Below are 26180 nucleotides of genomic sequence, written 5' to 3' on the forward strand. Positions count from 1 at the left end.
GCTAACTTCTGCATCACTGAGCTGTATCCAAAGAGCAAATGGACTTCTACTCTGCTGTAACAATTCTATGATTCAATCATCTTACAAAAAATTAAACAACTGGGAATTGGAGCATCAATATCAAACTTAATAACAACATCCTCAAAGGTGGAATCTAATGGAATTTGGTGTCATCTTTAAATGTCACTATAAATTTGTTCTATTGACAGCCCATCCTTTTCCTTAATAGCTGTATTTCAGAGGTTACAGTAATGCACAATTAAAGTTAATAGCAATCTCAATGCAACAGCCATGGTTAAAAATATTACATGGTTTGACCAACATCCACTCAGGTTAATTATCTTGCACTAGAAATTTATAAAGATAAATTAGTTTTATCTATGTTCAATACTCCACTTCCAAATAATCTGTGACCTACAGTCCAGAACCACGTGTTACTCAGGTGAGGAACTGAAGCATAGTCAGTGTTTGTGGAATTTATCCCAAAAGCAAGATTCTGTTGTTAGTAATAGAGGGATAGAAGATAAAACTGAGAAGTGGCACAGTGGCGCAGCGGTAGAGTTGTTGCCTAACAGCACTTGCAGTGCCAAGGACCTGGGTTCGATCCCGACTATCGGTGCTGTCTGTACGGAGTTTGTATGTTCTCCCCGTGACTGCCTGGGTTTGCTCCGAGATCTTCGGTTTCCTCCCACACTCCAAAGACGTACAAGGTTTGTAGGTTTATTGGCATAAAAATGTAAATTGTCCTTAGTTAATGTGCGGGGATCACTGGTTGGCACGGACTCGGTGGGCCAAAGGGCCTGTTTCCATGCTATATCTCTAAACTAAACTCTAAACTAAAAATTAGTCACATTTCTAAAGAGTAAGTTAAGACCTTTGAAAACATTTCTTTTCAAATTCGAATGCTTTCAATTGAAACATAAATTCTAACTTGGATATACTGTCCCGTGTTTTGGAGACAATCAACTTTATTAATGAAACCTGTAATGTGATCAAATGGTTTTTCACTATGCAACATAGAAAACATCTTTTGTACAGCTAGTGATCAAACATATAACATTTTAAAACATCTGATGTGATGGACAGAAATGCCTGGAATGGCACAAGTTAAATAATAATGAGATACCAGCAACAAAGAGATTAAATTTGGGAAGAAATCTACAGACCAACTTGCCAAAAACGTTTCTTCATACCAAAAATACTATTCCCAAACAACAAAAATAAACAAACCATTTTACAACAACAAAGTATGAAGAAAATGCAGCATCAATATTAATCTTAATAGAAATATCTTTAAAAGTATTTGGAACTAAATACAATTTAACTACTAAGTGTTCTTCTACTCACACTGTAATAGGAGCTTTATGCAACTCAGTGTGTTACAATGTGAAATGGGTGTATACTGATATTTTGTAAAACCTGCTCCATCACAATAAATCTAGTTTTGAACATCGCAATAGGGGACATTTTAAGATTAACATATTGTGCCATAACGTTAATACTAATTTATTATCACTAGTGTATTTATTTTCTAGAGATTATTTTTAATCAATCATTAAAATCAAGTTTAATTTTGCAACAATTTATTTGTGGACTTTAAACAAAGCATAGTTTAAAAGGAGAGCTCAGAATTGATCGACTGAAGAGCAAAATCAAGACTTATTTTGTCAGAGCAGATTAATATTTCCTGCATTTGTTGGGTCCTGTCTGTTGTGCTGAAGTGTAGTTACAAAAAACAGTTCTTCTCACATCTGATCCAAAGTGCTTCCAGATAAATGCATGTTTAACCACTCAATGGATAATCATGCTTGGATGAGCATATGTCTTTGATATGGGGTAGGACTCCATAAATAACATCTTCTCACGAAGATCACACAACATTGTACAACTGCATTGTCTCTCGTGCTTCAGGTTGCATCACAAGACATTTTGACATTGGCTGCCAATGAAATATGTTCTCTTCAATTTGCTTCATTCTTTACTGGCATGGGAACCCCCTGTGCCAGTAACAGTCATTTGAATATCAAAGGCTTGTTCAAAGTTTTACAAGCAGATGTCTGTGAGTTTACTGCCTGAGCTCTGCTAATATTCTTCATTAGGACTTCCATACTTTAACAGAGTCGTGCGATGTTAGGAAAGAAACATCCTTTCTTTGAATTAAGACCAGCACTCATGAATTTGGTGCTGTGTCCGCACCTATTTTAGTCTGATATTCTAGAGACATCCTGTCTCACCACGATTGGCAGAAAGTGGGCTGATGGGTGTTTCCGTCTTGTTTTGTGCCCTCTCCGTGGAACCCCTTTTCCATTCAAGGTCACAAACATTTGCCGTCCCTTTTGCTTCCACCTCATGGAAGCATAGGTGTTGTAACCATTCTCTTCTATCCTCTCTTTAAGTTTGCAGTCAATGTTGAAGTCTTTCTGCAAAACAAAAGTTATAATAATGTTGCAAGTATTAAACCTCCACGATTAAACAATACTCCTTTATTATCTGTGTTTTAGTGATAATGTATTGGAATTGTGGACCGTAACCATGGACGGCTTGATTGTAATCATGTATGGTCTTTCCGCTGACTGGATAGCATGCAACAAAAAAGCTTTTCACTGTGCCGCGGTACATGTGACAATAAACTAAGCTGAAATATAAACTGGATTGTTACAAAATGCTATTTCGGCATTCAGAACTGGGCCACATTTATCAATGTTAATAAGCTGAAGAAGGGTCTCGACCCGAAACGTCACCCATTCCTTCTCTCCTGAGATGCTGCCTGACCTGCTGAGTTACTCCAGCATTTTGTGAAATCAATGTTAATAAAGTAATTTATAGAGAAATAAATGATTAAAATATATACCAATTAAAATTCCTAGTTGTTTACAATGTAATCATTACTTGTTGGTCGATCAGACACCAAGACTGACCATTTTTTCAAATCATTCAACTTTCGTAATGGAGAAAGATTGTGGCTGATGGCAGTACAGAAGAATCTAAATGTTATTGTGCACACTTTGCAAAATGTTAACAGGCCGTTTAGCATCTGGTCTGGAAAGTACATTGTATATTGGCCTTTATTGACAGAGAGACAGAGGGAAATCTTGTTACAGGGTGTTGGTAAGGTCACTCCTAGAGCACTGTGTACAATTCTGGTCCTCTTATTTAAAAAACAATGTAGTGGCATTGGAGGCAGTCCAAAGGAGGTCCACTAGACTAATTTCTGGGATGAGAGGGCTGTCCTATCATGAGTGGAGATATAAATTTGAAGTTCAGAAGAATGAGGAATGATCTTATTGAAACGTAAAATCCCGAGGGGAGATGACAAGGTAAATGTCAATATATTTCCCCCAGTGGGGGGATTTCCAATGATGAGTCATAGTTACCAGAATGTAGGCGGTAATTTAAAACTGAGTTGCATAGAGTTTCCCCTCACGGAAGGGGCGAATCTCTAGAATTCTCTATCCTGGACTTTGCAGGGTATTTAGAGATGCAGTCAAAACGTTTGAAATCAGTCAATTGAGGGCTATGGGCAACTGGCAAAAAAGAAGAGACAAATTTTGGGGCATATGAGCCATGATCATATCGAATCTTAGGGTAGGGTTGAGAGGCCTATTAACCGCTTGCTGCTAGTTTATTTTACTCTAATGCATTTTCTTGCCCAGAAATTGGATTTCACCATTTGTGTATGCAAAAACATTGCTGTGTATTGTATTAGCACTAAATTAACCTGCAAAATTGGATAAAAGCAAATATACATCAGTGTTTGCATGGTTTCCATCTCAAAGTAAAAGTGGAATTTGGGTATGCGCATCTCCTAATGGGAGCACTATCACTGTAACTCAGATTGCATCACTTTGATATATGGCACTTAGATAAGACAATTAAGGTACAATCCTATGGTAGGCAGTCATCATGAACTGAGAGGGTGTCAATAATGGTGAACAAAGTAGTTGGGGAGAGTGTATTTCCGAGTTTCAATCCTTAGGGGCACTACTTTCCCAGAGTTGCTTCACACCTAGCCACCTGCTGAATGATGATTGAACTAAATAGAATCATACGTTGTGGAAATAGGCCCTTCGGACCAGCACCCATGCTAACCAAAAAGCCACAACAATGATAATCCCATTTGCCTGCAATTGGCCCATATCATACAAACATAGAAACATAGAAAATAGGTGCAAGAGGAGGCCATTTGACTCTTCGAACCAGCACCACCATTCATTGTGATCATGGCTGATCATCCACAATCAGTAACTTGTGCCTGCTTTCTCCCCATATCCCTTGATTCCACTAGCCCCTAGAGCTCTATTAAATTGATTTAATAGAATATCTCTTTTAAATTCATCCAATGAATTGGCCTCCACTGCCTTCTGTGGCAGAGAATTCCACAAATTTACAACTCTCTGGGTGAAAAAGGACATTGCTTTAAGTTGAGAGCTGAAAAATGTAATAAGGTGCTGTGGGGCAAGTTCCTCACTCAGAGCGTGATGGTTATGTGGAATGAGCAGCCAAAGGAGGGAGTTGAGGCTTGTACAAAACACAATGTTAGTTTGAGCATAAACTGAGCACTTTGGAATCTATATCATGTCTCCATTAGGTTCTGGAGCTGTCTGTGAAGTATCTCAATATCAGTAGAGTGTCCTTTTTAAATCTCTAGTAAAGCACAAACTTGGCACAATGTGCTTTCAGTTCTCATGAGACTGTTTTCTGATGTGGAGCTTTGTTCCAAATTATATTGCTGTGGGCTAAAACTGCTGTTCCATGCCAAATGATGTCATTATATGCATGTCTAACACTAGAAATATCAGGCACGCTATCATGGATTTTGACCAGAAGTGTACGGCTTAATATGTGATTTGTCGATTTCACCCAGAAATAATTGCTCATGTGATATATTTCAGGTAAAATCAATTTTGGGTTATATTGGACATAAAAAAAGCACTCTAATACCTAATTTCAACACTATGGAGCAGATAGTCAGGAGTTCATTGCCAATGATTTGTGGTTAGGTGGTACTTACTTTAACTTGGAAAGACACAACATACTGGAGTAACTCAGTGTGTGAGGCAGCATCCCGGGAGAACATGGATGGGCAATGTTTCAGGTGGGACCCTTCTTTAGATCTGGAGCCTGAAGAAGAGTTCCAAAGTCTGAAGAAGTGTCCCCACAATAGACACTAGACAATAGACAATAGGTGCAGGAGGAGGCCATTTGGCCCTTCGAGCTAGCACCACCATTCAATGTGATCATGGCTGATCATTCTCAATCAGTACCCCGTTCCTGCCTTCTCCCCATACCCCCTGACTCCGCTATCCTTAAGAGCTCTATCTAGCTCTCTCTTGAAAGCATTCAGAGAATTGGCCTCCACTGCCTTCTGAGGCAGAGAATTCCACAGATTTACAACTCTCTGACTGAAAAAGTTTTTCCTCATCTCCGTTCTAAATGGCCTACCCCTTATTCTTAAACTGTGGCCCCTGGGTTTGGACTCCCCCAACATTGGGAAGATGTTTCCTGCCTCTAACGTGTCCAACCCCTTAATAATCCTATATGTTTCAATAAGATCCCCTCTCATCCTTTTAAATTCCAGTGTATACAAGCCTAGTCGCTCCAGTCTTTCAACATACGACAGTCCCGCCATTCTGGGAATTAACCTCGTGAACCTACGCTGCATGCCCTCAATAGCAAGAATATCCTTCCTCAAATTTGGAGACCAAAACTGCACACAGTACTCCAGGTGCGGTCTCACTAGGGCCCTGTACAACTGCAGAAGGACCTTTTTGCTCTTATACTCAACTCCTCTTGTTATGAAGGCCAACATTCCATTGGCTTTCTTCACTGCCTGCTGTACCTGCATGCTTCCTTTCAGTGACTGATGCACTAGGACACCCAGATGTCGTTGTACGTCCCTTTTTCCTAACATGACACCATTCAGATAATAATCTGCCTTCCTATTCTTACCACCAAAGTGGATAACCTCACACTTATCCACAATAAACTGCATCTGCCATGCATCTGCCCACTCACATAACCTGTCCAAGTCACCCTGCAACCTCATAGCATCTTCCTCACAGTTCACACTTCCACCTAGCTTTGTGTCAGCTGCAAATTTGCTAATGTTACTTTTAATCAAGTCATTAATGTATATTGTAAATAGCTGTGGTCCCAGCACCGAGCCTTGCGGTACCCCACTATTTCACCCAAGATGTCACCTAATCTTGTTCTCCAGGGATGCTGCCTGACCCGCTGAGTTACTCAAGCATTTTGTGCTTTTCCTTAGTAAACCAGCATCTGCTTGTTTCTACTTATTTTAGCTCGATGCGTTTTCACCAGTTCTCTGCTGAATGGATTGTTCCACAGAGCTGAGATGGTTCTTTTGCAGAGTGTGCAGGGAAAATGCCATCATAAATCCTAAATGACCTATTTGAATTATTGCTGTTATAAGTTGTCTTCTAATGTTTTCCCATTCTTTGAATCAGAAGCCATCAATCCATGACACTTCTTACTTTTTTTAACCTGGGTCCTAAAATACTGGAGCACTTCATCTCATTGAATCTGGACAAAGTATGGACCTCACCCAATACTCTCACTTTTGTCACCTGCTCATTTTAATTTTTGGCAGTGTTTCCCATTATGAGTTGCCTCAAATAGCAATAAATAAATGCCTTTGCATTACGTTATGTTTGGGTGTCTCACAAAGCTATGTTTAATTTAGATTGACTTGACATTTTTGACCATTTTTAAAAAGTCATGTTGAAATAATTTACTTTTCCTGACTGATTATTGGTGTTCATGTAAAAATGGATTTAATTATTAACATCATAACATAAGATATGAAGTCAAATGAAAATAAAATTGAAACAAAATTGATTTGGCACTGGAAGATATAAGTGATGGTATTTTATATTTGATTCAGAATGGTCCAATGGATAAATTGCTCTCATACTAAAAATTCATTGGATGAGTGTGATTGGTCCTAAGATATGATAACATCATTTAATAGAAGTAGGAGGAATCAGAGAACTTGCATTAGATAAAACAATCCAGCCATTTATGATATACTGCCCAAGCTTGGGAGAAAGTTGTAAGGATGAATAAAAAATACATGGTAATTCTTTCTGAAGAATGGTCTCGACCTGAAACATCACCCAATCCTCTCCAGAGATGCTGCCTGTCCTGCTGAGTTGCTCCAGCATTTTGTGTCTACATTGGCAATACTTTCAGATTTGCAAGTAATAATTGGATTATTTTCACCACAGCCTTTTCCAATGTTAAAACCATTGCACTTCCAATGACATTGAACTATATTTCTCAAAATAATTTTCCCTTTCTGGTTTGGTACTGCTTAAAAAGTATTAGGGTATTTGAGTTTAAATAATTTAATATGTAAAAGGTTTCCATTGATTTTATGAAATAAACTTGTTCTTTAGTAAACATTTTGAATTTTTCAGCCCAGTTCTTTTCCTCCATTCTGTGTGTTTGCGTTCTGCCCCCACATCATCCTGAAATGCCCATTAATCGCTTTGTGGTTTTTTTAGAAAATGGATTTTCAAACTCTTTAATTTTAGTCTTGCTATAAAACTATCTGCAGCATTACTTCCTCAATTCAACACTTCACTCCAGTCCTTTGATTTTGTCCCGGGGCAGCTACCCTATATTTCTGCTGATTTTCACTCCTGTTTCTTCCATCATCATTAACGATTGGGAGATGAATTGGACATCATTGTGAAAATGTTAAAACGATAAGGTTGAGAACATATGTTCTGTACTTTAAAGCTGTTTGAGTAATGTATGATGAGAAACTGAGCTGGGCCATTTATCAGCCATCCCTCGTTGCTCAAAGCAGGCATCAGACCTCTTGCCATGTAACCAAGAACCTAATTTGGTTTATGGCCTGCCCACATAATTTGAGCAGTGATAAATGAGCCACGAGCCTGCTCTAATTCACTTGGGTTCTTCTACAGTCAAATAAAGCAAATATTTGGCTTAAAAACAAAAACAAATCAAAAAACATTAATGAAGTGGAGTGATCTCTCAATTCCACGCTCTTCTGGAATGTGAATTTGCATGACTGACACCAATACTCCTTTTAATAAAATATTAAAACCCTGCTTTGACTAACTAGCCTTCTACATTTCTTTCTCTGGAACTTCTCTTTGAAGTCCCGCTTCAAGTATTTTATGAGCCACATATTTTGGGGTGCTTTCAATTAGTCTTACTACAATCAAAATAATGATGAAAATAAAAAAATATTTAAAATTCTCAGCAGATCAGACAATATAGAGAGAAAAATAGAGTTAACACCTCAAGTCATGAAATTTACTAAATGGTAAAGGTCACTGTTTCCCCCCTCATTTATTACTCTCTGATCTGCTGAATCTTTCCATTATATCTGCTTCACTTCCAGATTTCCAGCATCTGTAGTATTTTGCTCTTGTTTTTGTGAGTTCCAGTTGTTCCAAACAAAACATCCCAAGCCCAGGTCAGCATGCATTATAGAAAAAATAATTGGCTCTGGTTTTCCTAGAAATGCTAGAATTTCTACGTGGACAATTTGGCATGTCTTCATATAAATGCCAAGAGATTTAAGACATTGTAAGAATACAGAAATAATTGAGTTCCTGGTGAGTGTTTGGTGTGGCTTTACAAACTTCACAAATTCCTCAGCCCTTGTGCTAGGGAATTTGCCTGCTGAGCTTCAGCCAGGTTGGAACCAACACTTAGACTATGATTCCTTTCACTTCAATAGGATGAAACTGATGCACAGGGCCATTGGGCCATTTACATGTTTTAATTAAATGAGTTTGTTCAAGTCTTTTTGTTTTTGGTGCTTAATTTAAAAGAAAAGATAAGTCTTCATCTATTTAAATAGTGTTTGATAGCTATTAGATTTTGCCATTCAGAAACTCTTAGGGATTTTGACAGTTGGCTAAGCAAGGAGGTACCACTGAATCAGATGTGAAAACCTTTTATGACTTTTCTGGTTTTTTTTCCTGGTACTGCTGTGTGATCAGATTGATATCCAAAAGCCTCTTGGGTTTACTGTGATTAGCAGATAGATACCATATGGTTGCAAACGAAGCTCTTGCAAAGGATCATCTCAGAGTAAGCGAGGTCTTAACAGCAAAGACATTCTACACCCAATCTCAGGTTAATGGTGGTTAAATTTGACTTCAATTAGTCTGTAATTGTAGTTCAACAGAAGTAAAATATCATTTTAATAGTTCTTAAAATGCTTTGAGTATTCTGCTCATATTTTGGGTTAATTTTCAAATATGGAATTTCGTAGTTACCATGCTATTACCATTGTTCTGCACTCTACAATTGACCTTGTACCCTGTGGCCTAGATGGAGGGGTGAATTAAATGCCATTCCTACTCCAGACTGTTGTACTGAAGATGAACAAATTCCTTTTCTCTAGAGATGTCGCCTGACATGTTGAGTTACTCCAGCATTTTGTGTCTATCGAACAAATTCAAGTTTGGGCTGCATTTAAAAAGTTTTACAGTCATATATGAATAACATCACCTTGGAAGACACGGTTAGGAATAGGATAACCCACTTAATGGACCTACAGCCCAGTTTGAACCCCTTCATGACAAACATGGAAATAAACACCAGTTAAAATCACATAATGCATTAAACAGAGGAAAGGCTTGCTAAGATCCTACAATACCCCAGAAGCCACAAGGGGGCTAAAGTTAACACAGTCTTCAACAGTTCTTCGATAATTAATTCAATTAAACCTAATCTAATCAACCCAACCAAATCCAGCACTAATCTGACACTTGATATGTTCTGTGGTTTAGGCTTCATTTTATTAATAACTAAGTCATTACTGACATTATAATTTGCAGATAATGATGCCATTAATCACAGTAATCCCTTCTTAAATGCCTTATAATTGAAATACTTTTAAAGAATACTTACTGAGCCATAGATCTTTCCTTTCTTGTTCATGGCCAAATAATAATTGCCGTTAATTGCTTTAATAGCAACAACCCCGACTTCCACAGATGTAATTTTCAGTATACCTAGAACAAAACAAAAATTGCTTGTTACCATTATGACTGCAATGGAGGTATTTCAGAGTACATAGCTCATTAATTGCTTATTCAAAATACAGAAAATATCTGAAAAAGGATTGTAAAATTATCATGAGGCTCGTGATGCACATGTGCTCCACAGAAATGGCAATTCAGGATGATATAGAAATGGTTTTGTTGGCATTAGCTTGTTCAAAGCTAAGCTGAAAAATAAATTAAAATAAATGTCTCTGAAACTGTTATGTTATTTGATATGCAGGCATCCACATTGCACAAGAGAAAATAGTGCACAAGGGGGCTTCTACTGTTACTATTTAGTCTAGTAACAGGATTTCAGAATCTTCCTGGCATCTTCCTTACATATTTTGTTGTTGAATCAATTCTGAAATTCTTTGGTTTGAGGTTTGAACTCAACTGTTCTTTTGTAGAACACAAATCTGATTGAGTTTTATGAAGATGTGATCAGAAGGATTAATGAAGGCAGAGCTGTAGATGTTATGTATATGGATTTCAGCAAGGGATTTAACAAGGCTCTGCATGGTAGGCTGCTCTGGAAGGTTATATTGCATGGGATCCAGGGAGAGCTAGCTAACTGGATAGAAAATTGGCTTCATGGAAGGAAGCTGAGAGTGATGGTGGAAGACAGACACAAAAAGCTGGAGTAACAGCTGGTCAGACAGCATCTCTGGAGAAAAGGAGAAAGGGTCATATTTCGGGTCAAGACCCTTCTTCAAATGGTGGAAGGTTGTTTATCGGACTGGAGGCAGTGACTAGCGGTGTGCCTCAGGGTTCGGTGATTGGCACACTGATGTTTGTCATCCACATCAATGGTTTGGATGAGAACATACAAGGAATGATTAGTAAGTTAGTGGGCGGTATTGGAAATAGCACAGATGGTCACCAAAAATTGTAGCAGGATCTCAATCGGTTGAGCAGGTGGGCTGAGAAATGGTTAACGGAATTTAATATGGAGATGTGCAAGGTGTTGCATTTTGGGAAGTCAAACAAGTGCAGGACCTGCTAAGGGATCTAAGAGTGCAGGTACATAGTTCCTTGAAAGTAGCATCACAAGTATATAGAATGGTCAGGAAGGCTTCATCAGACAGAGTATTGTATAGTAGTTGGATGGTCATGTTACAGTTGTAGAAGACATTGGTGAGGCCACATTTAGAGTATTGTGTTCACTTTTGGTCACCCTGGTTATAGGAAAGATGTTAAGCTGAAAGGGTGCTGAAAATATTTATGAGGATATTACAGGTGTTGAGGGTTTGAGCTATATGGAGAGGTTAACCAGGGGCGAACTTTATTCCTTGAAATGCAGGAGGATGAGGGGTGATCTTATAGAGGTGTATAAAATCATGAGAAGAATAGATAGGGTAAATGCACATAGTCTTTACATAGAGTAGCGGAATCGAGAACTAAAGGACATAGGTTTAAGGTGAGGGGGGAACGATTACATAGGAACCTGAGGAGCAACTTTTTTTACACAAATCATGGTAGGTTTATGGAAAGACTTTAAAGCCCTCCGTTTCTTCCTCGACTGCAGAACCATCCAATTTCCCTCTACTAACACTCTACTCCGCTTAGCTGAGCTGGTCCTCACCCTCACCAACTTCTTCTTTGACTCCTCCAACTTCCTCAGTCCAATGTGTAGCTATGGGCACCCACATGGGGCCCAGCTAAGCCTGCCTCTTTGTAGTGTATGTTGAACAATCCTTGTTCCAGGCGTACACTGGCCCTATCCCCGAACGCTATCTCCATTACATTGATGACTGCAATGTAACATCCTGCACCCATGCAGAACTCATGGACTTCATCAACTTCACCACTAATTTTCATCCTGCACTCACATTTACGGACCATCCGCACCACCTCCCTCCCCTTTCTTGATCTCACAGTCTCCATCACAGGAAATAGACTACTAACTGACATCTATAACAAACCCACTGACTCAAACAACTATCTCGAGTACACTTCTTCCCACCCTGCTTCCTGCAAAGACTTTATCTCCTACACCCAATTCCTCCGTCTACGCCGCATCTGCGCCCAAGATGAGGTGTTCCATACTAGGACATCCGTGATGTCCTTATTCTTTAGGGAATGGGGGTTCCCCTCTCCCATCATAGATGAGGCCTTCACTCGTGTCTCTCAGCCCGCCTGAACCTACCTGATCTCCCGGTTGCTGAACACTTTAATTCTCCTTCCCATTCCTACACAAACCTTTCTGTCCTCGGTCTCCGCCATTGTCAGAGTGAGGCTAAATGCAAATTGGAGGAACAGCATCTCATATTTCGCTTGGGCAACTTACAGCCCAGTGGTATGAATATTGATTTCTCTCACTTCAGGTGGCACCGGCATTCCCTCTCTCTTTATCCCTCCCCCACCCAAGTCGCACTAGCTTGTCATTTTCACCCTACAAACAGCTTACAATGGCCTGTTTCCTTTATCATTGTTACCTTTTTGCATCTCTTTCATTAATTGTTCATTATCTGTCCACATCACCGTCTATATCTTTCGTTTCCCTTATCCCTAACCAGTCTGAAGAAGGGTCTCGACCCGGAGCAACACCCATTCTTTCTCTCCAGAGATGCTGCCTGTCCCACTGAGCTACTCCAGCTTTTTGTGCCTATCTTCGGTTTAAACCAGCATCTGCAGTTCCTTCTTACACATATGGAAAGAGCTGCTGGAAGAGGTACATGGATAGGATAGGTTTAGAGGATAGGGGCAGGAGAAAGTCTGGCAAGTAATAGTTGGATATGGGTGAAGGTGTTTGATTGGCAGGTGGAGTAAGTAACAAAGGCTAGAGATGAAATAGGTGTTTGATAAAGAGAGAAGAGAAATGGAATGTAAAGCTCGAAGAGGGATATAGGTGGAAGGGATTGGGGGTAACGTGGAAGGATAGTTGGAGAAATGGGTGAGCACCAGGATGAGGAGGAGAGGGTGGTTTGGATGGCAGGAAAGACAGAGGGAGAAGAGGTGGCATTATTTGGAATTGTAGAATTCAATGTTCATTCTGTTATTTTGTATGCTACCCAAGCGGAAAATGAGGTGCTTGCTTTTCCAGTTTGCGCGTGGCCGCACTCTTGTAATGGAGCAGGCACAGGCTAGAAAGGTCGGTATGGAAATGATAAAGGAAGATAATGTGATTAGTATCTTTCACTTAATTGTTCTATATTTTTCTATATCACTGTCTATATCTGTTGTTTCCCTTTCCCCTGACTCTCAGTCTGAAGGGTCTCAAAATAGCACTACATATTACATTACATACATTACATATATTACATACATCACCCATTCCTTTTTTCCAAAGAAGCTGTCTGACCTACTGAATAACTCTAGCTTTTTATGTCTATGATTAGTAACCAGTTCATTTGTCAGACTTGCTTGGATCTCAGTTCCTGAAGTTTGTAATAGCTTCAACTCAAAAACAGTTTCATGATCGAGTGGTTCAAAATCCAAACTAGCAGAGATCACTTGATTTGAATGAGGTTTTAGATTTTTATCACCAATTTCAACAAATATCTCTTGGTTCTGCAAACCTCAACCATGGTTTACATCTTTCATGTGTAAGCTCACTTTGGTAAATGGGTTAAGAACTGAACATACGCCTTTCCCATAAATCTGTGTTCCTTTTAGATCAGTGTCGCAGAAACAATTTTGACTCAATTGAGTCTCTTCAACTCGAGAAGTTACATTTGTTGAATAAAATTAAGGCATATTCACAATATACTCCTTGCCAAGAATTCTGAATGTGTGCACTTGTGATAAGGTTCAGGGTTAAAGAAATAGACAAAGTGAAATGTCATGCTAAGTTTTAGGTATCCCTGCAATGCCTGCTTCTTGGCAGCTTCGGGGGTGATTTGACTGGTCCCTCAACTCATTCATTTGAAGTCACATACTATAACAAGGTATGCCCAGTACCATTCCATTTCATAAAGTTTCCTAACAGGGCAGATGTTGGCCATTGCCAGAAACAAGCTCTTTAGGTAGGCGTTGATATGCAGACATGGACTCCAACAACATGTTCAGCAGTGCTGCAGGAATCCATATTCAATCCATTTTGGGAGACCATTGATTAACATGAGGAAATTCGATTTTCCACAACATTTTCCACGTGCTTTCTGAAAAGACTTAGTCCATGATTTCAAAAGAATTTTTGATGATTCACTTCTATAATTACATAATCTTTAATACTGCATTTCTGAATAATGATTCGATATGAGGAAAGCAAGCACAACTTCTTGTGCTTGCTGTCATAATGACTATTCCTGAGTGTTCAGTTTTAATTTAGCTTAGAGATGCAGCTCACAAACAGCTCATTGAGTCCGCACTGATAGCAATCCCCGCACACTAATGCTATCCTACACACTTAATGCATGCTTGATGTACCTCTTTGCATCCAAAAATGCCTGTGGTTGCTTAGATATTAAAGCTTAAAAGATTAAACTTTTGATCTGTTGCTTGGATTAAACAACAACTGATGGAACACATTTCCTGCTTCCCTCTTGATTTGGGCAAAATTGCTCTTGCTCTTTTGTGGACTTGTGAGAAGCAAAAATTGTGGGTTTGTCATGCTCATTGTCCATTCTGCAATTTATTATGTCGATTACACCATAATACTGCTTTGCACATCACTTCAACTCATGCTTAGTATAGTCATCTTCTATTCATCATATGCACTCTTTAGCTCTTTGCTCCACATCCACTTCTCATTCTTCTTCAACAATTGATTTAATGATTATGAACACCGTTACAAGATCTGGAAGGAATGATGTGAAACACTGAACCACCACAATGTCCAACCTTAGCTCTGTTATATATTCAAGCCTGTCTGTATCGGCAAAGCTTCTACTGTTTCCAATATTATCAATATTCATATTAAGGTATATCTTCTTAAAAAATATCCATATACTTTACTTTGGACTCAAATCATTTCATGAACTCAATCATCGGAAGTCAGAAGATTTTCTTCCTTGCTCTTGTTATGAACAGATCAACCTGATTACATAATCAATGATTCACTCTTTGCACCACCTTATACATTACAGCCTGGAAAATCTTGACTTCTGGGGAAATTGTATGTATGTAAGGACATTTTAGTGCATTTTTAAGGTCATGTTCTCCTGGTTATCTTTGCACTATGAAACAGACTATTAAAACACGCAAAGATTAATGGGAAGAGAGTGACTGGCAGAATAAAGCAAGATTAGCGTGCAAAAGTCATACGTTTATTCATTGTTGGAGAGGTAAAATTATGTATTTGGAGTGAGATGCATTGGCATAACATGGTGCAGTGCATACATTGTAGCAGACCTTTTGAACTTGCTCCAAATGGAACAACTGATAAGGAAACTGGATTGTTTAGAAAAAAATATTGCACTTGTTCAAGTCAAACAGAGCAAGTCACAACTATAACACAACTATAAAAGTAGATATTCTACTTTTGATGGGCATGAGAGAGGTTCCATTTTAGGAATTATTTTGTTCCTGCTACCTCTGCATGCTTGTCTTACAAAGTGGGCAGTGAATATTGTTCTTTAGAGCTAGAATTGGTGTGAATTTGTAGTTTCCTTACAAATACATCACTTCATTACTTAGACAAAGTTTGTTTCTTTGATAGGTTGCGGTACTCACTGTCTGTCACGTTCTATTATGCTGCACATTTGCCCCAACTTTTACAAAATATGATCAGAGTAGTTTTGACTACTTCACTACTTGTGACACAGATACTTTACAACTCCAATTTCTCATTGTCTAAATTTTTGTTGTATAGGATGGTGTTGTGTGGTAGGTACAGGTCTGTTGAGGTATCTTGTTTTGTAGATGCTTAATATGAGGTCTATGCTCTCATATGCTTCAAGAAACATTACCTGAAAATGACTGTGATTCAGATTATTTAGAACAGGCTCCTCAAATCCTTTGAGAGATATTGCCAACAGTATCTCTGTAACATCTGAGAGTGAGCGAAACCATGCCAGTATTCTCTCCCAGGCTAACATCCCCAGCACTGAGGCTCCAATTTCACTGTGCCTGCTCTGATGGACAGGCCATGACATTGATATTTGTAATACCAGACTGCTGAAATAGGTATTTTACTCTGAGCTTCATTCAAGCAAAGAATTGCCAGGAGTAAAGAGGAAATAATTCCAGGTTGTTCACAAAGCACTTTTAAAAATGTGTGGTGTCACCTTGAATCTGTGGCAATCTCAGTCCCATAACTACTCAAAGCGGAAAAAGACCTTTCAGAATTGCATTGAAAATCTTAACTCTCCACAGTGGGAGCATGCAGAAACTCAGTGCAAGTGGCAGAAGGAGCACAAGGTCCGTAGATTCTAGGCTGGTTTCATCACGTACCACAGAAGCCACAGAACTAGAGTGGAGGCAAATCGCCCATGACTGTGAGGTATTGCCCAGGAGGAAGGTTACTGGATCAACTGTTCAGATGTCTGCACTAATAATCTAGAGATTGGAAATTCAAGTCCCATTGTGAGAGCAGAAGAATTCTGAATTCAGCACAAAAATCCTAAAGATAAAAAGTTGGTATTAGTAAAACCAACATTAACGTTTGACTCCTCAATAGACTCAGTCTGTCTTGATCTTGTATGTATATTCAGCCTCTTCAGCTCCCTGGATGGGAAAATTTCAAACAACCATGACCTGGTGGGAGCTATCATTAACTGAAAACAGTTATAATTTCAGTGACTTTTGATACCAAGAGAAAACCAAATAAAAATGATTACCTGCTCCAAATACATTAAACTTCCCTGATAATTCTATTTAGTTACATATAATTTAGAACAAAGTCTGACACATCATTTACACAGTGATCAGGACATTTCACGTGGGAATCCATCTGTTCATGTCATATGAGCTATACATTAATTCAACCATTCCTCATGAACAAAACTGATTCTGATTCATGAATAATACAGATTCATAAGGAACTGCAGATGCTGGTTTACAATAAATAATCATAAAGCACTGGGGTAACACAGCAGGTCTGGCAGCGTCTCTGGAGAACATGGATAGGTGACGTTTTGGGTTGGGACCCTTCTGAACGGTCCCCATCCAAAATGTCACCAAGTTCTCCAGAGATACTGCCTGACGCCATTAGTTACTCCGGCACTTTGTGTCATGAATTATACACTGACATGAATATTTACTAATTGAATGAATCTGATATGGCTACGGAAATTTTACTCTAATTAGAACACTTCATGTGTGAATCTGCCTCATGTACATAAATGAATAACTAATCAGAACATCCGCAGTATGAATCAGTCTGATTCTGATACGTGCGCCACATATTCGTCATATTAATCCTCATATGTATTAGCACGATCTTAATCGATGGTTACAATTGATCAGAATAAACTTTGTAAATCAGTCTGATGGTGATATAAATTTTACACAATAATTAAAACAATCATGTGAAAGAGTCTAATCCTTTATAAAGATTTACATACCAATGAGAACATGGAAATCTATCTGATCATATTTCAATTATGCAATAACCAGGATAGCGATACTAATTCTTATACATAAAATAATTTGGACATTCTTCCAGAGAATCGGTCCTTAATCGGATCATCATCTATGTGAATTGATCACATGCTGGTAGATAATTTACTCATTAATCAAATTATTCTGTACGTGAATCAAGATAATCTTGTGATATCAAGATTCATACCTTCATACATGAATTGCACACCAGTCAGAACAATTTCTGTGCAAATCAGTTTGATTCCCACACATCAACTGCGACCAATCAGAATATTCCACCAGTGAATCGATCTGACCCAAAGATATGATGAACTCACTTACAGGTTTCTTCCCACAATGAGTCCATTCAACCCTGATGCATGAACCGCACGATCGGAACCTTTCCTGTGTGAGTTAGACGGTTCATGATACAGGAATTTCACATCAATGAGAGAACCATGCATATGCTCCACATAAATGAATTGATATTCCCATGAATAGTCTGCTCACGATAGACAGCTCTTTAACTGGAATGCAACCTTGTGTAAAATTAGTCTGCTTTAATAATATTTGATTTTGATAGCTGAAAGTACATGCTTATCAGATCATATCCTATGTGATCCGATTCTTACACATGATTCAGGCACTAACCAGAACATTGGCAATGTGAGTGAGAAATGTCCATTACATAAATCACATTATTATCTGTACATAACTCTCTGAAAATTAGCTCATTTTTTGATACTAGAGATCCATGCTAATCAGAATAATCCTTCTGTGAAATTAGTCTAATCCTAAATAAATGAATTATATATTAATCGGCTCCTTCCATGTGAATCCGTCCAGCCCCGATACATGATTTATATATTGATCTGTATAATCTCTGTCTGAATCAAATTCATGCAATAAGTGATTTACAAACTAATCAAATTATCACATCTGTGGATTTTTCTGATTTTGATATCAGAATTTTGTACTCTGCAGGGTATTCGGATAGTTGAATTATTGTTTATAACATGTCCCACGTGGATCAATCTGATCCTGATTTATGATTCAAAAACTAAACAAGTCATTCCACTGATGAATATAACTGACCTTGTAATAAAATGTACACACTAATCAGAACATAACACTATATGAACGAGCCTGTAATGATACAGGAATTACACAGTAATCAGAATACTTACAATTGAAATGGATAGATACATAAATAACACACATATCAGACCATGCTTTGTGCGAATAGTTCTAATCATTATATGTGGATTGCACAGTTCAATGATGTGAACTGATGCATTTTGTTGCAGGGACCCTGCATTATTCAGATGATTCACGTTGGCCATATGTGTAAGCATCTGATCCAGGAACATGATATATATTTTCCCATGTGAATCAGTCTGCTGATGATATGTGATTTATACAGTAACCAGATTATTCTGCCCGAGAAATTGCGTGATTCCAATCACATCATTCTTCAATCACTGTTTAATAGGTAAATCATGCATAAATCACAGCATTCTCATGTGAATCAGTCTGATCCAAACTCAGAACTACACACTAACCAGATCATTTCCAGTGTAAATTGGACTGCTCTTGATGCATGGTCCACACACAAATCAGTGAACAACCTTGTGAATTAGTCTGTTCTTGATAACTGATATAAACACTAACGTGGACAATTACATTTGAACATCCATTTTATCCTGATATGGCAATTACACACCATACACAACACTCCCCTCGAAAATGGGATTGATCTGATATATAAAGTGCACTTCAATCAGAAATTCCGTGGGTGACCCGGTCTGATTTTGCTGCATGAATTACATACCTATCAAAACACCTTTCATGTGAATCAGTTTGTTGCCAACGTAAGATCTATGCACCAGTCTGATTGCATCATGCAAACCTATCTGTTCCTGATATATGAATTACACACTGATCAGTATATTCCCAATATGAGTGAAAAATTACCATCATACATGAGTCACACACATCAGAGCTTACCTGTGTGTTTAATCTCCACTTGGTGCAGGAGATCCACAATAATCAGGGCAGTCCCTGTTTATATCAGACGAGATCTGATACACAATTTTCAACTAATCAAATTATTCCACCTTTGAACCTGTCCGATTCTGAGGCAGCAATCATAAAATTTGAATCTCTCAAACAAAACATATACGTTGCAACAGTTCCCATGGTGAATTGGTCTGATCCTGTTACATGAATCAAGATTATTTCTCATGGGAATCACATGGATACTAACACATGAATTTCTCACTAGTTGGAATCTAACCTTGAGTGATTAGTCTGTGTTTGATATGTGAATTATAAACTAATCAGAGCACTCCTGATGTGAATTAGGCTGATCCCGAAATGGTACTTTTATAGCAACTAGAAGGTGACCTCTAGTGAATCAATCTATTTTCATAAATAAACACAATCACACAAAATGACACAATATTGGAGCATTCCCCCTTTCAATTAATCAGATCTTGAGTATAGAAGTTGGGTGGTCATGTTGCAGTTGTATAAGACGTTGGTGAGACTACATTTAGAATATTGTGTTCAGTTCTGGGCACCATGTTATAGGAAAGATATTGTGAAGCATGAAAGGGTTCAGAAAAGATTTACGAGGATGGTGCCAGGATAGAGGGGGTGAGCTCTAGAGAGAGGTTGAGTCTGCTGGGTCTCTATTCCATGGAGCACAGGAGGATGAGGGGAAATCTTATAGAGGTATACAAAATCATGAGAGGAATTGATCGTGTAGATGCAGTCTTTTGCCCAGAGTAGGGGAATCGAGGACCAGAGGGCCTAGGTTCAAGGGGAAGAAGGGGAAAAGATTTAATAGGAATCCGAGGGGTAACTTTTTTACACAAAGGGTGGTGGGTGTATTGAACAAGCTGCCAGAGGAGGTAGTTGAGGCTGGGACTATCCCATTGTTTAAGAAAAAGTTAGACAGGTATATGGATAGGACAGGTTTGGAGGGATATAGACCAAGCGCAGGCAAGTGGGACTAGTGTAGCTGGGACATTGTTGGCCAGTGTGGGTGAGTTGGGCTGAAGGATCTGTTTCCACACTGTATCACTCTTAGACTTTATGACTCTATGAACAATGCATTAATCAGAACACAGCGTCTTGAGAATCTGCCTGTTTTCATTTATAAATTACAGGCTAACTGTAACATTTCTTATGTGATTAAATCTGATAAATTATATACAAATCAGAACTAAAGCCTGCATCAATTAAAATAGAAAATGTTAGAAATAGACAACACGCAAAACATCATCCCTGGACAGAGAGACCAGGTTAACATTTCAGGTCAATGACCTTAAAGTGAAGGGTATGTAACACTCTGAACCTGATACATGAAGTGCTCACTAGTCAGAACAATGCCCAGCCAATCTGTTATATACAGACGTGAATTACACACTCATCAAAATCTTCCCTGAAATAGTCCAATTCTGATATATAATTTATACACTAATCAGAATATCCTCTGTGAAAATCATTAAATTCTTGATCAATAAACTCCACAGTTATCAGCATATTCCCAATGTTAACCAGTATGATCCCAATACATCCATAACACATTGATTCAAATAAAATGAGTGAATCAAAACAGAAAATAATAACATTTGTCAGGGATCCAGGCATCATCTGTCAAAAGAAAATAGAGTTAAATGTCTTATGTCAGTCCATCAGCAGAAGGGTGTGAATCAGTTTGGCCCTGATAGTTAAAACACTAATCTGCAAACAGATGTGAATCAATTCAATCCTGATTTACGTAAATAATTCATTAATTGAAACATTCTTGGGAATGAATTGGCTTGAATTTTGAATCAAGATGAAATTTGCGCTATTTAGAAAATTGAAAATGTGAATAAGTCTGATCCCGATACATCATTTACGCACAAAACAAAACAATGCTCTTCGTGAATCGATCGCTTGTTCATTCTTGAATAACATACCATGAAAAAGAAAGTTAGTGGGCTAAATTATGCTTTAGTATTTGTTCCAGCTGTTGTCTGGAACAAATAAACTGTTGTCCAGACACTGTTGTTCAGTGTGTTCTTGACTTCCACATTTATGCACCGCAGAAGAACATAGAAATAAACTAGGCATACACCATTCATACCATCTCCGCTATTCAGTAAGATCATGGTTGTTACCTTGATGTTAATTTCCTGCAGTACGTCACTTAGCTGCGTTCTTCAGAGATGCTGCCTGACCAGCTGAGTTGATGTTAATTTCCTGCAGTACATATCCCTTGATCCCCTTAATATCTAAAAGTTCATTGTCTGTTTCAAATGAAACAGTGAGTGAACATTCTTTGGGGAACAACATTTCAAAAATTCACTCCCCTATGAGTAAAATAATTCCTTCTTCTCTTTGTCTTGAATGACTGAACCCCCTCAGTCTCCCCTCTTGACCCCAAACCACACATTCCTTCTCTCCAGAGATGCTTCCTGTCCTGCTGATTTACTCCAGCATTTTGTGTCTATCCTTATTTGGAGACAATGGTTCCAGTTTCTTGAACAGCTAGACTAGAAGCAATATCAACTCCACATCTAACCTGTCAAGCCTGGTAAGCATTTGAATATTTCAATGCAGCAGGGAAGTATAGAACATGATGCAGATGCGATTTTGGTACAACTGGCTTCTTTCTCCAACGTGGGGCTCCACTAGATACATTTGGTATCGGGTCAAATCGGGACTGGCTGGCATATCAAGAGGGGGCTATAAATGACTCCATAAACCTTTGCTATTTAGACTTATGAGTTCACTGTAGTGGGCTCATAAACCTGAATAGCAAAGGTTTATGGTGTAATAGACATGTACTGTTTCTAGATCTCACCATCTCCATCACAGGAGACAGACTAGTGACCGCCATCTACTACAAACCTACTGACTACCATAGCTATCTTGACTACACTTCTTCCCACCCTGTTTCCTGTAAAACTGCATCCCCTACTCCCAATTCCTCCGTCTATGTCGCATCTGCGCCCAGGATGAGGTGTTCCATACATCGGAAATGTCCTAATTCTTTAGGAAACGGGGGTTCCTCTCTTCCATTATAGATGAAGTTCTCACTAGGGTCTTCTCAATATCCCACAGCTCTGCTCTTGCTCCCCCTCCCCCTATTTGTAACAAGGGCAGAGGAACCCTTGTCCTCACCTTCCACCCCATCAGCCGTCGCATATAACATATTATCCTCCAACATTTCCGCCACCTCCAACGGATCCCACTACTGGCCATATCTTTCCATCTCCACCCCTTTCTGCTTTCCGCAGAGACCGTTCCCTCTGAAGCTCCCTGGTCCACTCGTCCTTCCCACCCAAACCACTCCCTCCCCAGGTACTTTCTCCTGCAACCGCAGGAGATGCAACACCTGTACTTTTACCTCCCCCCTCGACTTTCCAGATGAGGCAGAGGTTCACCTGCACCTTCTCCAACCTCATTTACTGTATCCGCTGTTCCAGGTGTCAACTTCTCTACATCAGTGAGACCAAGCGCAGGCTCGGCGATCGTTTCGCTGAACACCTCCGCTCAGTCCGTCTTAACCAACCTGATCTTCCGGTGGCTCAGCACTTCAACTCCTCCTCCCATTCCCAATCTGACCTTTCTGTCCTGGACCTCCTCCATTGTCAGAGTGAGGCCCAGTGCAAATTGGAGTGACAGCACCTCATATTTCGCTTGGGTAATTTACACCCCAGCGGTATGAACATTGACTTCTCTAACTTCAGATAGTCCCTGCTTTCCCTCTCTATCCCCTCCCCTTCCCAGTTCTCCCACTAGTCTTCCTGTCTCCGACTACATCCTATCTTTGTCCCGCCCCCTCCCCTGACATCAGGCTGAGGAAGGGTCTCGAGCCGAAACATCAACCATTCCTTCTCTCCAGAAATGCAGCCTGACCCATTGTGTTACTCCAGCATTTTGTGTCTACCTTCAATTTAAACCAGCATCTGCAGTTTTTTTTCCTGTACAGCGTGGAAACAGGCACTTCAGCCAATCATGTCTGCAATGACTATCATTCCCATCTACATTAATCCTATTTGGCTCCATTAATTCCATTAACCTCCATGTCCTCATTCCTGTATCTTGTCAAGAAGCCTTATAAATGTCATGATTAATAAGGGCATCATAGGTTTAGGGAAGTAGGCAGGAGAATGGGGTTAAAGGGAAAAATTGGTCAGCCATGATTGAATGGTGGAGTAGACTCGATGGGCCTAATGTTAGACAATTTTACCATGGTAAACAGAAACGTTATCTACTCTATCATGGTTTGCTTCTTTTGTTTTTAATTCACTTTATATTGATGTTTCTAATTTACAAGAGTTAAATATGTGTTATGTACATGTTATCTTTATTTTTTTGAAATAATCACATTTTTTTAGTTGCTTCTATCCGTCTTTAAATGTTTCTGACATTTTGATCACTTATAACAGCATTCGGATCACCCTACCATATGTGCAATTAGCCCTGCAGAATGATGCAATCTGAATGTGCTTGTGGAGATCGATTGGGTGGAGAGGAGGCTGTTTTGTGAAGAGTGGATGATGACCAAACATGAAGCATGACTTCCCTTAAGCTTGCTGCTGCCAATGTTTCAGGCTGTTGACATGAAATGTAGAAGGTTTGAATCAGGCTGACTCCTGATACTTGAAATAAACACCAAAGAGGACTTTATCTATGTGAATCAGACTGATCCTGAGACCTACGCTATGCTCTAATTAAAACATTCCCTGTGTGAATATTTAATATTCTGATAATTGCATTACACACAAATTTAACCTGACACAAAAATGCCACACCAATCAGAACTTACCTGTTAGAATCAGTCTGATCCTGATACATGAATTACACACTAATCAGAAAAAAACCCGTGTGAATCAAAACAGATAATGGAAATACTCAGCAGGCCAGGACGCATCTGTGGAGAGAGAAACAGAGTTAACGTTTCAGTTCTTTCCGCCGAAGTATATGAATCAGTCTGATTCTCACACATGAAACATTAACTAATCAGAACATTCCCCTGCTAGCTATTTTCATCCTTACAGGCGAATTACAAACTTGGAGAATATTTCCTGCAGGAATCAGCCTCAAACTGATACGTGAAACACCATCTGAATTAAAACAGAAATGGTGGAAATAGTCAGCATGAAAGACAGCATCTGTTGAAAGACAATGTTAGCCTTTTGGGTCCGTGAACTTTAGCAGAAGTGTGTGCAACAGATTGAACTTGAACCATGAACTGCACGCTAATTGAAACATGCCCTGTGTGAATCAGTGTAAACCTCAATCATAAAATACACATTAGCGGCAACATCCCCAAATAAAGTGGTCTAATGCTGGGACATGATTCACACACTAAACTTGTCATTTTCTGTTGAATCCATCAAACTGTGATAAATGAACCTCTCAAGTGAATCAATCTGACCCTGCCACAGGAAATGCGCACTAATCAGATCATTTTGCATGTCAACTATTACAATCTGGATGAAAGAATTACAAAGCCATCAGAAGATCTTTCATATGAGTCATTCTAATCCTTCAACACGTGTGACCTTTTGAACAGTCATGTGATGTACTAAACAGTGACGTCAACACTGTGATTGCTCTGATCCTGATAAACAAACTGCATTAGTCAGAAAAAGGCACAAACTGCTGGAGTAATTCAATGTGTCAGGCAGCACTCCTTGAGAGCATGGATAGGTGACGTTTTAGGTTGGTACCCTTCTTCAGAATGATTTTAGATGGGGTGCTTCCAGAAACGTCACCTGTCCATGCTCTTCAGAGTTCTTGCCTGACCTGCTGAGTTACTCCAATACTCCAGCACTTTGTGTGTTTTTGTAAACCGACATTTGCAGTTCCTTGTATCTACATTAGACAGTACATCCACTTGTGAAATAGTTTAAGGTTGAAACATGAATTACACACTACACAGAAGAATTTCCTGTGTGTATCAACCTGATACTGAGATTTCAATTATACACTAACCAGAGCCTTTTACGTAATCAATTACACGGCAATTTAAACAAATCCTATGGGAATCAAAACAGAAAATGCTGAAAGTACTCAGCACTTCAGACTTTGTTTGTGAAAGGGGGGGGGGGGGGGGGGGGGGAAGAGCTAGTACACATCAGCCTGTGATCTGATCTTTATACCGATTGGTACATTCTCCATTCGAATGTGGCACATCCTGACACATGAATTGCTTTCCAAACCCTGCTGATGTGAATCAGTTTGATCCCAAAACATGAATAATACCAAGCAGAAGGAAACGTGATATTCTTCTGATGAAGTCAGAGTGAAAGGGAATGATCTACCAATATGAAAAGTAAACCAGTCAGAACATTTCCCATATAAATCATGCTCTTGATATATAAACTCAAAATTAGCCAGAACTATTCACCATTCAATCCATCAGATCGCTTACGTCAGCTATCAGCTGTTTAGACTAGTTCTGTGTGAATCAGTCTCATTTTGATACTTGATTGATACACCAATGAAGCAAAGCAAACATACCACATTTAGTATTATGATCTTGATATACTAATCAGTGATTAGTTTTCAGTTACAAGATTTCTCATCCAGATGAATGAACCTCGTCTTAATCAGTCTACTCCTGATGCACAATCTACAGTACATAGTGATTTTAAT

At 39.0% G+C, this 26180-nt stretch overlaps 1 protein-coding gene across 1 annotated transcript in view; it reads right to left on the minus strand.

The window, feature by feature from the left end:
• Nucleotides 1-648: 648 nt before the first annotated feature.
• The window catches only part of LOC144599227 (fibroblast growth factor 10-like), a 126394-nt gene continuing 100862 nt past the window's right edge, over nucleotides 649-26180 (minus strand). The window contains exons 3-4 of the mRNA XM_078409987.1: nucleotides 9919-10022; nucleotides 649-2420 (exon numbers count right to left, since the gene is read on the minus strand). Coding sequence (XP_078266113.1) covers nucleotides 2202-2420; nucleotides 9919-10022 — 323 coding nt within the window. The 3' untranslated portion in view covers nucleotides 649-2201. The remainder of the gene's footprint in view (nucleotides 2421-9918; nucleotides 10023-26180) is intronic.

Source organism: Rhinoraja longicauda, chromosome 1 (assembly GCF_053455715.1).
Source record: "Rhinoraja longicauda isolate Sanriku21f chromosome 1, sRhiLon1.1, whole genome shotgun sequence".
Lineage (NCBI taxonomy): Eukaryota > Metazoa > Chordata > Chondrichthyes > Rajiformes > Arhynchobatidae > Rhinoraja > Rhinoraja longicauda.